Source organism: Schistocerca cancellata, chromosome 11 (genome assembly GCF_023864275.1).
Source record: "Schistocerca cancellata isolate TAMUIC-IGC-003103 chromosome 11, iqSchCanc2.1, whole genome shotgun sequence".
NCBI classification, from domain to species: Eukaryota; Metazoa; Arthropoda; class Insecta; order Orthoptera; family Acrididae; genus Schistocerca; species Schistocerca cancellata.
In genome coordinates, this window is record NC_064636.1 from 102436577 (window position 1) to 102449630 (window position 13054).

The 13054-nt window shown below is 43.4% G+C and overlaps 1 protein-coding gene across 1 annotated transcript in view; it reads right to left on the reverse strand.

Annotated features, from left to right (window-relative positions):
• LOC126108273 (uncharacterized) overlaps positions 1-11691 on the reverse strand; it is a 271988-nt gene extending 260297 nt beyond the window's left edge. Inside the window, exon 1 of the mRNA XM_049913499.1 lies at positions 9312-11691. Within this exon, the coding sequence (XP_049769456.1) occupies positions 10114-11691 (1578 nt within the window). The 3' untranslated portion in view covers positions 9312-10113. The remainder of the gene's footprint in view (positions 1-9311) is intronic.
• Between the last annotated feature and the right edge of the window lie 1363 nt (positions 11692-13054).

Here is a 13054-nt window from a genome sequence, read left to right on the forward strand (position 1 = left end):
TCTGTAAAGAATTCGCGTTATTATTTTGCAGCAGTGACTTATTAAACTGATAGTTCGGTAATTTTCACATCTGTCAACACCTACTTTCTTTGCCATTGGAATTATTATATTCTTCTTGAAGTCTGAGGGTATTTCGCCTGTATCGTACATCTTGCTCACCAGATGGTATAGTTTTGTCAGGACTGGCTCTCCCAATGCCGTCAGTAGTTCCAATGGAATGTTGTCTACTCCCGGGGCCTTGTTTCGACTCAGGTCTTTCAGTGCTCTGTCAAACTCTTCACGCAGTATCGTGTCTCCCATTTCATCTTCATCTACGTCCTCTTCAATTTCCATAATATTGTCCTCAAGTACATCGCCCTCGTATAGACCCTCTATATACTCCTTCCACCTTTCCGCTTTCTCTTCTTTGCTTAGAACTTGGTTTCCATCTGAGCATTCTGAAATGAACTGACAATATAAGAGAGCTGTATGGTTTATATACCTCTCTGCAGTCTAGATGACCTCGAAATCGCAAGTCTTAATGCAATAAAATGTAAAAATTATGTAGCACAATGGCAGGAGAGTTAACACACTTTCTGAACAGTGAAGAGATAGTGAAAATGACACTGTGCAACGACTCCCGTCGGCAAGTTCTATTTCAATATCCACGGTCCAGTTCACCTCAGGATACAGAGACCAAGAAGAAGCATAACTGATAAAACATATGTAATTATTTGATGAAATTATGATATACATCTCAGGATCCAGCGACAGCCCCAGGGTAATTACGTATCTTGATGATTAGGCTTGCATATAATCGAATCAGCACGTTTGATGATAAAGAGATCTCTGGAATTAGCATTAGATTTGATCATCATGTGACGTCACAGCAGCGGGCAGGGCATGCAGCTGCCTCAAGAGTGTTGCAACATGTGACCCTGTTTCTGTTATGATAATACTGAGACCATTGAAACTGGAATATTTAGAAAGCGACATTGAATTGTCTGTAAAAAGAACACTTACCCCACACTTAAGATAAACACATCAGCGTTCTCCGCTGCTAATCCATTTCAATATCCTCTACTGATGTCTGGGGAGATGTGGGTCCTTGACTAGATGCTTATTGTCTATTATGACGGATCCCACTGAATTTTCCGTGAATGGTTGACAATCAAAGATGACACAACAAGGATTTCTGCTGTGCGTGATGAGGGTTTCCTTGATCTCAAGTGTTGATGTTCTGCCTGTGGAGCATCTCGATGACTGGCTAGCTGAGGATTCTTCAGAATGTTCTTCCAGACCTGTAGGAGAGCTGGTTTCTTAGAGCTGGGGGTGGGATGATGCAGAGAGCAGGAAGTCTTAGAGCGATTGTACTCTGAATACATCCCATAATACCTGATTCAGTTTGACATCTATCTTCTTAGTATGAGCACTATTGATCCTGGTCGAACAGTAATCTTCAGCAACAGAGCACCTATGATAGGGTTAAAGCTACGGATCTCAAAACACGTGCATTAGCTCCGTATAAGATAGCACCAAATTTTTGAAGACTGTGGTTTCTCGTTTTGACTTTGAGTGCTACTTGTAAGTTAAGAGTTCTATCTAGCGCTGTTTCTCGGTATTATGGTATAATGCAGTACAACGAGACTTGGTCTCTGAATCTATCTTCTGGTGTGCACTCTGACTGTCAGCATAGATGTAATGTAGATACAATTATTTTCTGTGGATTTAGGTGGAGCCACTATTTCTTGATGTATACATCCAAGACGTCCATATCAGTGGATAAAGAGGTTTCAACATTAGAAACGTTGAGGATATGAGCCACGATCAAATGTCATCCGCATAAATCAATTTTTTTAAGAGGTTTTGGTAAGCTGTGCATGTACAGACCAAAGAGGTAGTGGACTCAAAACAGACATTTGAAGTAAACTATCATTTGTTTTAAGTACCCTGCATCTGTCATTGTGAGAATGGATATGAAATGCTCTATTGCTGAGAATGTTGTTAAGTAAGTCCTTAAATTTACGACACAATCGTGAATTTCTAAAGAAGTGCTTCTCACCAAGCAGTGTCGAGAACAGCTGATAGGGCCAAAAAGACAGCTACACTTACTAATTTCTGCTCATACTCATTTTCGATATAAGTAACTAGAGAGAGTGTCTCTTCCTTAAATTACTTTCGCTTCTTAAGCTGGGCTAGCGCCTTTGTTCTTAAGGAAAGAGTGTGTTTCGATTGTTACTATATGTTGAGATTTGCACTCCGTAACTTCGTTGGTGTAACCAATAGTCTATGGAAAATGTGGTTCATTAGTCAGCATGGTATGTTTTCATTATTTCTATTTGCTTATTTCTTTAATATCTGAAAACAGTTTACTATTCACATTCACCCGATAGGTACTTTCCAATTACTTACACAGCTCCAGGAAATGCTATTAGATGATGGGGCTCAAGCCTACAGATTTCTTAGCCAGGTAGTATTTACCACGATTGGCAAATCATCACGCAATACTAAGTAACTTTATTAAATCTGGTTGAATCTAAGACTATTCTCTGTTTCTTGTTTCTTTTACAAGCCTGACAATAGTTGATTGGCAACCAAAACGTGTAATGAATGGTAAAGCAATGTGTTTTTGCGATCAAGAAAATTAAAAGGTTTCATAATTTAGTTTTAATCTTTTAGTAATACATAAAATCACTTATCTCCGGCACCTGATAAGTCAGATCTTAATAACATGTGGTTATGGTCAAGATCATTCGTCGACTACTTCAGACTGACTTTGTTAAAAAATGTCCGTTTCTGATTTTCTGATCCCAATTACAGTCACAGTTGACAGGAGAGGTGAAAATGAAAATGTTTAAGTTTAGTAGAAGCAGTAATGTGGCTTACCAAACGTGTTACTCTTTGAATGGAAATGTGCTTAATGAGCCGGCCAGTGTGGCTGAGCTGTTCTAGGCGCTTCAGTCTGGGGCCGCGCGACCACTACGGTCGCAGGTTCGAATCCTGCCTCGGGCATGGATGTATGTGATGTCCTTAGGTTAGTTAGGTTTAAGTAGTTCTAAGTTCTAGGGGACTGATGACCTCAGATGTTGAGTCCCATAGTGCTCAGAGCCATTTGAACCATTTTTTGTGCTTAATGATGTGGTGACGGTGTTCATCTTTAATCTGACGCTCTTATTTGGTTTGGACGCAGCGAGTAATCCTGGCGGATTGGAGGACGATGTTATTCTTACAGCTGAGTCCTGGCATTTGCCTTATGAGTGGGTTAAAACCTTCCTTTAAAAAAGCAGCACCTGCGTTTATTTGTCCGTCGTTAAGGCGTTTTGTTTCCTGTTACATTGTATTGGTAGTTTTTAAGACAAATGCTTAGGAACTAATCTCTAGTATGATACGAAGGATTTGTGAGATAACTTTGTAAGTCGGAGGTAAGTGCTATGTTATGTAGGAGAAACTGCTGTCTGAATGGTGTAGTGATCTATGTCTTTGTATAGTCAATAGCATAGCTACATCATATTTATAATTTCAGCTGTCATGACATTACATAGGTTTTGTTTTCAGAAAATGTTACGTCAATTGTATCTCACTGAAGGTATTATTACAGATAGGGAAGTGGTCATGGATGTAAATGAGATGGGAGATGTAACAGTACGAGACGAAATTTGACAGTGTTCTGAAATATCTAAGTCGAATCGAGGCCCGGGGAGTAAACAGTCTTCTGCCAGGATTACAGGCAGCCTCGGGAGAGCCGGCCACGGCGGAGCTCTCCCACCTGTTGTGCCCGGCGTATGAGACAGGCGAAGTACCCACAGACCTTAAGAAGAATGTAACGTTATCAATTCCAAAGAAAGCAGTTGCTGGTAGGTGTGAAAATTACTGAACTTTCGGTTTAATAACTTATCGTTCTAAAATACTAAAACAAATTCTTTACAGAAGAATGAAAAAACTGGTAGACGCCGACCTCAGGGAAGATAAGTTTGGATTCCCGAGAAACGTGGGAACATGCGAGGCGCAACCTGACCAAATGGAGGGTCGGTTGGTAGGACACGTTCCGAGACGTCGACAGGTAACCAATTTAGTTTTGAAGTGAAGTGTGGGTGATAATCGTAGAGGAACACCAGGTGGTGAATACAGTAAGGAGATTGGGATGGATGTGGGCTGCAGTATGTACTTGGAGATGAAGAGGTTCAAATGGCTCTGAGCACTATGGGACTTAACTTCTAAGGTCACCAGTCCCCTAGAACTTAGAACTACTTAAACCTAAGTAACCTAAGGACATCACACACATCCATGCCCGAGGCAGGATTCGAACCTGCGACCGTAGCGGTCACGCGGTTCCAGACTGTAGAGCCTTTAACCGCTTGGCCACACCGGCCGGCAGATGAAGAGGCCTCCAAGTTATACAGTAGAATGGAGAGCTATTTTTAAAACCAGTCTTCACTCTGAAGGGCGCAGGAACATCTCTCTGTGTTATAACATCTTATTATCGAGTTGGCGTATTTCTTCATTGTTTATAACTGACTGTCAGAGTACCTCTGAAGATGACGTGAGGAATACATATTTATTTAAAGTAGGAGTAGTTGAAGATCACAGGTGCTGAAGAATAGATTTCGTGGATCCACTGTATTTTAATCTACTTGACTTGCTTAGCGATGATTCCTGCTTGTTTGTGAAGGGGCTGACCTGCTCGTTAATTCTGCCGCATGTCGGGCCCTGACAACAGTACGCAGTGTCGTCTGTGTACAGGGCTGTTGTTTCGTTCCTCGACCTTTAGCGATGTCAGCCGTGTTGTTGATGTGTAGCAGTGGAGACGTGACTGTCCCACGTGGCGTCTCTGCTTCTGGCTTAATAGTTGTCGAATGGTGATCACCAAGCAGCGCTTGTACTTACCTGTTTCCAGCGACGTTTTTAGTAAACTGCACACTTTGGGGTGGGAAGTTCAAAAGTAACGTTTCAAAGAGCAGCCCAGCATGCCACAACCAATGGAAGCTTTCCCTGTCACTGAGAGCACGGTAACCTGTGATTTGGTGTTGTTTTTTGGTCTTTCGGGTTGGGAAATCATCTTGATTTTAGCTTGCTTCTATTTTAGAGAGACTATTTTCAGTTTCATGGCCGCGATGAAGAAACGTCTGATGTGTTTGAGGCAGGTGTCTTGTGAAAGGAGTGATTTATTTTGTTATCTTCCAGTGCTTCCAGTCTCTGAGCAGCTTTCTTTCTATTTCATATTCGTCAATCTTATAAGGTAGTGGATGCTAAGAGATTGCATTCGGATTTTCGAATATTATTTCCTCGTCGGTTTCATCGAATTTTGGATACCACGGATGACCGTGAATGTTTTTGTAGCACTTTGAGGAACTTTTTTGAGGTCGTCAGTAATGAATGACATTCTCATCTGCTATTAAGGATGGCTGTTCGCAAATGATGTGCTATGACCTGTTGGAACTTTTTTCCAGAAACTACTGCTATTGTGGGACCTAAATCTTGTGATTACCTCGCGCATCATTTGGTGGTTTTCTCTTCTTATTAGGTCATTGAAAACGTTCAAGCCATTTTGTTAGTGCCGTATGGTCTACAGAATTTCCCTACTGTTTAATTTTGTTTCTTATGTACGTCATGAGTCTTAAGGAGTGGTTTGAATAGTGGATTCGTTAGGTTTTGTGTTAAAGCGTATCAATCTGATTTTTTCGACTATCCGATTTCGTGATTTTATGATCGTTTTAAGTTTTTTCCTAGTTTTTGTGATTCACAGCATAATAAATGATAGGTATTCGTTAGCTATGCAGTCGCGAAATTCAGTGTAGCTTCAGAATCTGGGTAGCTATGTTGTACGTAGTATATGTTCTAAGATAGAAGTGCCATAGTGATTGATAAAAGGCGGCGAGTCATTTCTGAGTCTTGCGTGATTCAAAATGGCTACAACAAGTTTAATATCTTTCTTGTTCAATTTTTCAGCAAATATCGCAGATCTAGTACTGAGTCTCCTGTTCCTTTAGCTGGGCAAAATGAGAGTATATAATTCACGAGATCAGTTGGCAGTTCCTCGGCAGGATACATCATTGTGGTGTTGTATATGAAAGACTCTGAAGCATCTATCTCAGCTTCTACTACGGTCTGGTTTGCGTGACAGATACAGTTATCTAGATTGATTTCTCTACCTGCTCATGAGGTACGTGCTGCGACTATAATACCAACTTCTTTTTCTCTTACTATGCCATTAGGGAGTTTGTTTTTAGAGCAGAAACCCAGTGTGTTGACAATGCAGATAGTGGCAATATCTTTCTTAGGCTTGAATGTGAAGGTTAATTCTTGCTTCCTGATGTCTCAGGCTAGGTTGGGCATAGGCCTCCTTGTCTATCAATATGGCGATATAGACGTGGATCCGTGTTCGCCAAAGAACGTAGTAGGAGCTTTTTAGAAGCTGCTGTTATTATTTCCCTTCTTACAAATATCAGGTTGTGAAGGGCTGTAGTGAAGTATGTTTTCCGTTTGATTGTTTTCGTGACATTCTTGGACAAAGACCGTGATAGTTTCATCAATGCGCTTAATGTTTTCAGTTTTGTTTGCTGAGATAGGCTGTTTTGGTCTTTCTTTGCAACTCTCATCACTATTAACGTTGTCAGTGTTGCAGCTCCTGCATTTTGGTGCTTCTTGTTTCGGGTATATTTTGCAATTAAAAATTCGATGTGCTCGACTCCGTTCTTCACATTTCAATTTATATCGCAGCTTTTCGTGTCTTATTGGAAAGTGTTGCAATATGGACGTTGCTGTTATTGAGGAGGTAGTGTTTAAATAGTCCGACCTTGTGAGGTGCACAGTGCATTCTGAAATGGTGAACAAGTAGCTTCTTAGTTGGTTCTTTGTAACTATACATGACTGGAAGGAATAGCGGGGAATTTTGATTTAGTTTCCCGGTACCTTTAGGTCCCCTTCAGTTTTTTCGTTTGTTGTATCACGGTCAAAATTGGTTATCACAAAGGAGAGCGTGAGTCTGTGTGGTTTCTCTTTTGCTTAGTGTTTGGCGTGCGGTGTGATTTCTGTTACTGTTGCTTCAGATTGGTAAGTAACTCAAACTGTTCTCTCGGGTTTCGATATCTGATGGGTGTGTTGTGATGTTGGCAAATTTTTTCGGATTTTTTTGTGAACGACTTGGTGGCCCAGGCAACTGTTTTAGTGCAGGTTACAACGATTTGGCGGGTTCTTTGCCACCTTCTTAGTTTATAGTTTATTGTAGGGTTTGCTAAAGTGCCATAAGTTGTGTTAGATGTGCTTTAATTCTATCTGCACCCAACCAGTTGTAAACCTTGTTCTTCGTGAGATGTATTTGGATGAGTGTAAACTTTTTGTAATTGGAGTATCGTGTTTGTGGCGGCTTTGCCTGTTTACTTCGGGTTTCTTGTCCGGGTTTTCGGCTAGTTCGCGTAGCGTTGCGTTTCTGGAGATCTGGTGGAGACAGAGTTCTCTACTTCAGTCTGGTGCGCTGAAAACTGTTGTTGCATATCGGAAACAGGACGATCCATAGTCCCCACGCCCTGCTTGAGAACGCTCGCAGTCAGTGTTGAGTTCTGTGCCTTTAGCCTCGGCAGATGCGGGTTGGTCGTCCCTGTCTCAAAGTGTGGCGGTTGTGCAGACTGCCGATCCCAAGTCTGAGTCGCTCTGACAATGCTGCATTTGGCGACAGTGGCGCGAGTTACGCATGATGCACTTTGCAGGGGACATCGTCTGAGTAACACGTGTGCTGTTGAACAACTACGTACATGTAACAACAGTTCGAGCAGTTTCGGCTGCGAGAATGCTTGCCTCCAGATATATCAGAGGAAAGGCCTTAATAGGTATATCGGTTGCAGAAGTTAATGCTTGATACCCCACGAGTGAAAGGGTTGTAACAGGTAGTTCCCTGACCACCCATATCTGCTCTCTGGTTCGCCTTTTTGAAGACCAGAACGTGACTGCAGCGGCTGTAAGCAGCAGCAGGGAGTGGCCAGTGGTGGGGCTTGCAGTCACCTGCTGCTCCTGATTGGCTGAAAGGCCCACGTGTAGAAGGATTTCGTGCAGAGGCTCGGAGCTCGGGGAATCGAGAGCTGGCCGTCGGCGCCCGTGTGGCCGACGTGGCGGGTCGAGGGCGCTCTGGAGCGGAGTTCTGTGTCGCGGCGCACAGTGTTCTCGAGTTTCCAAACGCGTTCTCGTTTGCGCGCATCCATTACCGCTTAAGAACTTTCCTGTCGTTATCTGCGAATATTGCATAGTAATTAGTGTGGGCATTTACGGCGAATTGTAGCTCAGGGAAAACTCGTTGATGTTAGCTAAGTGGCAGTGGTGCTCCCACTCAAATGACTGACTTGGCTGGGGTAATCGGATAGCGATAATCTCAGTTTGTTATCCAAATCTGGGAGTAATGTTTTTTGAGTGACCGTCTTCCTGTTGAGTTTGAACTGTGTATTTCGTACAGCCAGTCGAAAGTAATTTCCTGGACTTGGCTGTGAATGTTCCCAGTACTGCGGTCGGAACTCGGGATCTTGCCTGGGGGTAAGTAGGTAGCATGAGGGCCGTTAGCTACTGGCTTTCGAGCGATGAGGTTCCATACTTTCCAGCGGGTCGAGGCCCGGCTGGCGACCACTGTGTCGGACCGACTTTACGCGTGTCCCGGTGGTGCAGGACGCTTGTCTGGGTGGGCCGCTAAGCGCCCCCAGTGCGCCCCGTGTCGGCTCTGGCCGCCACCACCTAAAGAGAAGGCCGCGATGCGCTATTGTGACGTCACGCAGAGCGGGCCAGGGTTGGCTCGGCGCTGCGCTGACAGAATCGAGGCGCACGGCCTGCAAATCTTCTTCAAACGGTTTTACAGAATGTGTTGAGCTGCCGGCGCCCCCCTGCGGCCAGGCGGGCTGCACCCGGCACCTGCCTCCCTCGTGGCGCTGCGGCCTCTGGTTCCACTGCGTCCAGCACGGAAATCGCGTTTAACACTGCGGGTGCCTGCTAAGTGCGCGATGATTGCTGTACTTTCACAATTCACGAAAATCACTCCACGTAGTTCTATTTATCACAGGATTTTCAGTTGGGCTGGATACTAAATTCACACAGACACTCCTTTACTTTGCTCACTCAGGTTTTATTTGAACAAATGGGAGATCGCCTATTGATTACGAATCACAACAATCTCGGCGTACTGTGTGCTTCTAGTGAAGCTACTATGGCACATGTTTTCCAGGACTCACAGTACTGGCACAAGTTTATCCTTCCACAGTACTGTGCCTGTAAATACGCCTTTAATTAACGTTCTTCCTTGCTCAAGAGTGGCACATGGAACATTAACTTTTAACATCTGCCATAGTACCCTTACAAACCTCTAGCTTAACAAATCACCATCTTGTCTCACAAACCCAATAATGCTAATCTCATATAACTCTGCCATTCGACACTTTGCGTTCACTTCAAGCCACATTTCACACAAGTCATCTGTTACTTTATTACCATACCTGTTTGAGCCACTCTATGTAATCGAACCACTAATAAGCTCAACAAACCCATTTACACTTTCATGCACACACCACTTCAGTCATTGCCCTCTCTCTTTTGATTTTATAAGTATCTGAATGTCTCTTGTCATGGTACTTGAATTACAAATCATGTAAAAGTACATCTTTCACACACATATGGAAAATTTCCTTGTTTCAGACATAATATGATATATACTAATATCATACATTATACATTAATAAAATCGACAAACTGCAAAGACAGATCCTCGACGGAAAACGGAGAAAAGACGTCCTACGAACATGTGTCCAGAAATGCACCATCGCCAAGGCAGATGATCCTGACGAACGGGAATTTCTCCGACAACGTGCTGCGTTTTCCTTCTATATAACAGGCTGTGTGATTGACGCAGCCTATTGTATACACAAAGCATTTCCCAACAATTTTAGTAAGCAGTCTCAGTGCATTAGAATAGGTAGACAGGGGCTACCACTCACAAATAAGCACACAGTTATAAATGAAGGAGACGTTAGGAAAGAGAAGTACTGGCTGTACGATATCAGATTTAATGACATTTAATATTGTCATACCAGGTAGAGTCCATTTTTATTGCTGGGCTTAATGCAGTGTAGTGTGGAGACAGTTATTTGCGAAAAATACTGAAGGAGGCTACAGCGAGGATTCTGAAAAGGGAGACTGTTCATTGTTTCTCCTGGCCAGATTCCTCTCGGCTGCCGAACACAGCTCTAGACCTGCAGGGATGTTGGTTGGGTCCCACCAAAGAAGTATCCTGTTCTTCAGTGTGGGGAGCGTCGTTCCATTGCAAACGAAACAGACGAAGAGCATTGGTCCTTGCACCATCGTAACTAGATGCATATAATACACAAACTGCGCTATTCCCTGAGCCTGGTGGAACCCAATTCTAATAATAATTCCTGTTCCACTTAATATAATGGCCTTAACTGACATAAAAAGACATTCCTTCTTTGAGGCAAATTTCTTGTCATCAACAATTTCGAGTTGCCGCATGGAGCACCGAGTACGTAGGTACATGTATCCAAGCAGTCCGAGACAAACCAAGTTGAATGCCACAGACACTGAAATCGCTGCAAGGACTACTATGCGACTGTGGATCAGGTGATATTTACTCGTCTTTTCCAAAGCAACAGCTGCCACACATACTAAACTCCACGGTATAAACACACACAGCACCTCACGACGGAATAACTGGCTTACTTCAGCAGGTAGTAGCTGGTTAGGAAGCCTGAGATGGCGAACACAAGCATACATGTGGTAGCAGAATGAGTTCAGCCAGATACAGCTGAGAAGTGTGAGGGCGCTGTCTATCAGCACTGCTGTAGGTAAGTCAGGGACGCCTGCCATACGATACACGACCTCAGAACATAGGATCTGGGTTATGCACGTGATCTGAAAGGACAAAAAAATCTTTCCAGGCAAGTTGCGTAACTGGGGAAGGTACATGTATACCCCGGCAGTCGAAAAACGGAAAATGATATTTACCGGTATAAATGACATTTCTAAAGGCTTCAAGCTGTCGATTTTAAAATCCTTGTATTTCAAGGTGGCGTTGGTTAAACTGTTTTTGTAGTTCAGTGTTTCTTCTGTTAGCTTTTGATACAGTACACTGCTACCACTATGCAACAATGGCAATCCGACACTTACGAACGTACAATTATAGGAAGTCCTAATGGAGGAAAAGTCGCGACACTTTAGCAACAGAATAGCTCTGGAAACAGAGCAGATGGCGTCTGTAGCGTTCGACTGCAGACATGATTGATCGTCAGGACTATCGAAATAGCAGCGAGCATCGTGCACGGACTGTAGCATACTGAACGGGACGTCCTGACAAATGCCGTACGAGTTGACCGCCATCCAGGCCAGCAGGCAGAGGTTGACGTTTACCCTCTGCGTGTAGGCCAGGTAGCTGGTGACGGGTATGTGGGGCGACCTCTGCACCACGTCGTCCCACAGCTGCTCGCGGCACTGTAAGCGCTGCTTCACGGCTTCCAGTGGCAGGTCTTCCAGCGGACACGTGGGGTGGTCCAGGGCGTTCACCAACAGCTGCACGCAGTCAGTGCCCACGGAGAGCGTATCGTGGCTTCTGTCCTCCAGCTGCCACTCCTCGTCTGCAAGAAAACGACAGCAAGTAGGTGGTGGCCGTACACTGCAGGCAGCTGAATCCAAAGTCTTCTCTGGATCGTGGGTCTGGGCGTTGTTTACCCACATTATCCAGGTTCAGTTACCCAGAAGTATGTAAGGCGGCACGTCAACACAAAAAAAGAGTATTAACAAAAACAGGTATCATTGTTACTATGCACGTCTATTTCATCTACAGGGTGTCCAAGAAGTCCCTGTATCGCTCTTGACATAGTAAAAATGAGGAAATAAATAGGTTTTATTGATATTCCTGCGTTGGAGATGGAAAAAAACAATGTTATCAGAATTATATTTTTGTTTCAGCACTGCAGTCTTTGAGTTCCGAATCCATGGACCAACATTTATCTTGTAAAGGAGAGATTAGTGGAGGATTCGTGGGTGCATGAACATCCGCAGATAGGAAAAACTATGTAAGGCATGATGAGACCATTTGCCTCAGTCCCCCTCGTAAAGCAGCCATGCCTGATTGAGATAAATGTCCTGTATTTTCAGGCTGTCTCAGACCACATATTTGAAGCAATAAAAAGTGACAGGAACGTGTGTCACCCACTCTTAATCAGATGAGCAGTTTCCAATGAAAACCATTTGCAAAAGAGCAGTTCGACTTCAAGCATCTTGTTCAAAAATGAACGACCATAATGAAAAAATATGAATACGAAAGGATTTAGGCCCATGTTTGTTACTGAATTATCTGACAGTAGTGTGGAGCAACGATTTGTAACCCACCGCACTTTGTTGTGGCGACTTCTGCCATGTCTCGCTCAAGAGTGTTGTTTACTTATAAATGTGCCATATACCAATGTTTGCTCAGGAAAAATATTGTTTTCTTGTCTAAGGAAAGTACCCATTATTACTAAGAGTTGGAAAGGAACCTACCTCACATTATGTGGCCCATTGTGTGATCAGAATACCTGTCAGGACCACATTCTTTTGAAGCTTCCATGAATGGGAACTTCCATTTCTCAGTACAACAGAAGTTTTCAGTATCTCAGCTCCATGACAAGGCAGTCACGGATCTTGTGTGGTTGCAGAAGGAAGGAGCTTGAGTCTCGTTTTGTTGTTCAGATGTGTAGGTTTCTTAATGAACAACTTATTCTCGGATTCTATTTGGTTCTGCAGCATTTAAAGCCACATTAAAGTGGTTACCACGAAATCCCAACATTACCACCTCAACAACCTTTTGAAATCGTCATGACAAACTTTTGATCTTACCACGCAAATAACTGAATATGAAGAATAATAAACGCTCATGTGGCTCAACGTTGAAAGATTAATGGAAAATTGACACAAGTGTTGAAGAAGTCTTTCTAAGCAGAATTACTAGAACGATCCGCAATAAAGCAAGGGGGAGAGCGAGACACATAGATATCTGAGGAAGGTGTGATCGTCCATACACTGATCCGTTGGATACGTATTTTTTTTATATGTAACT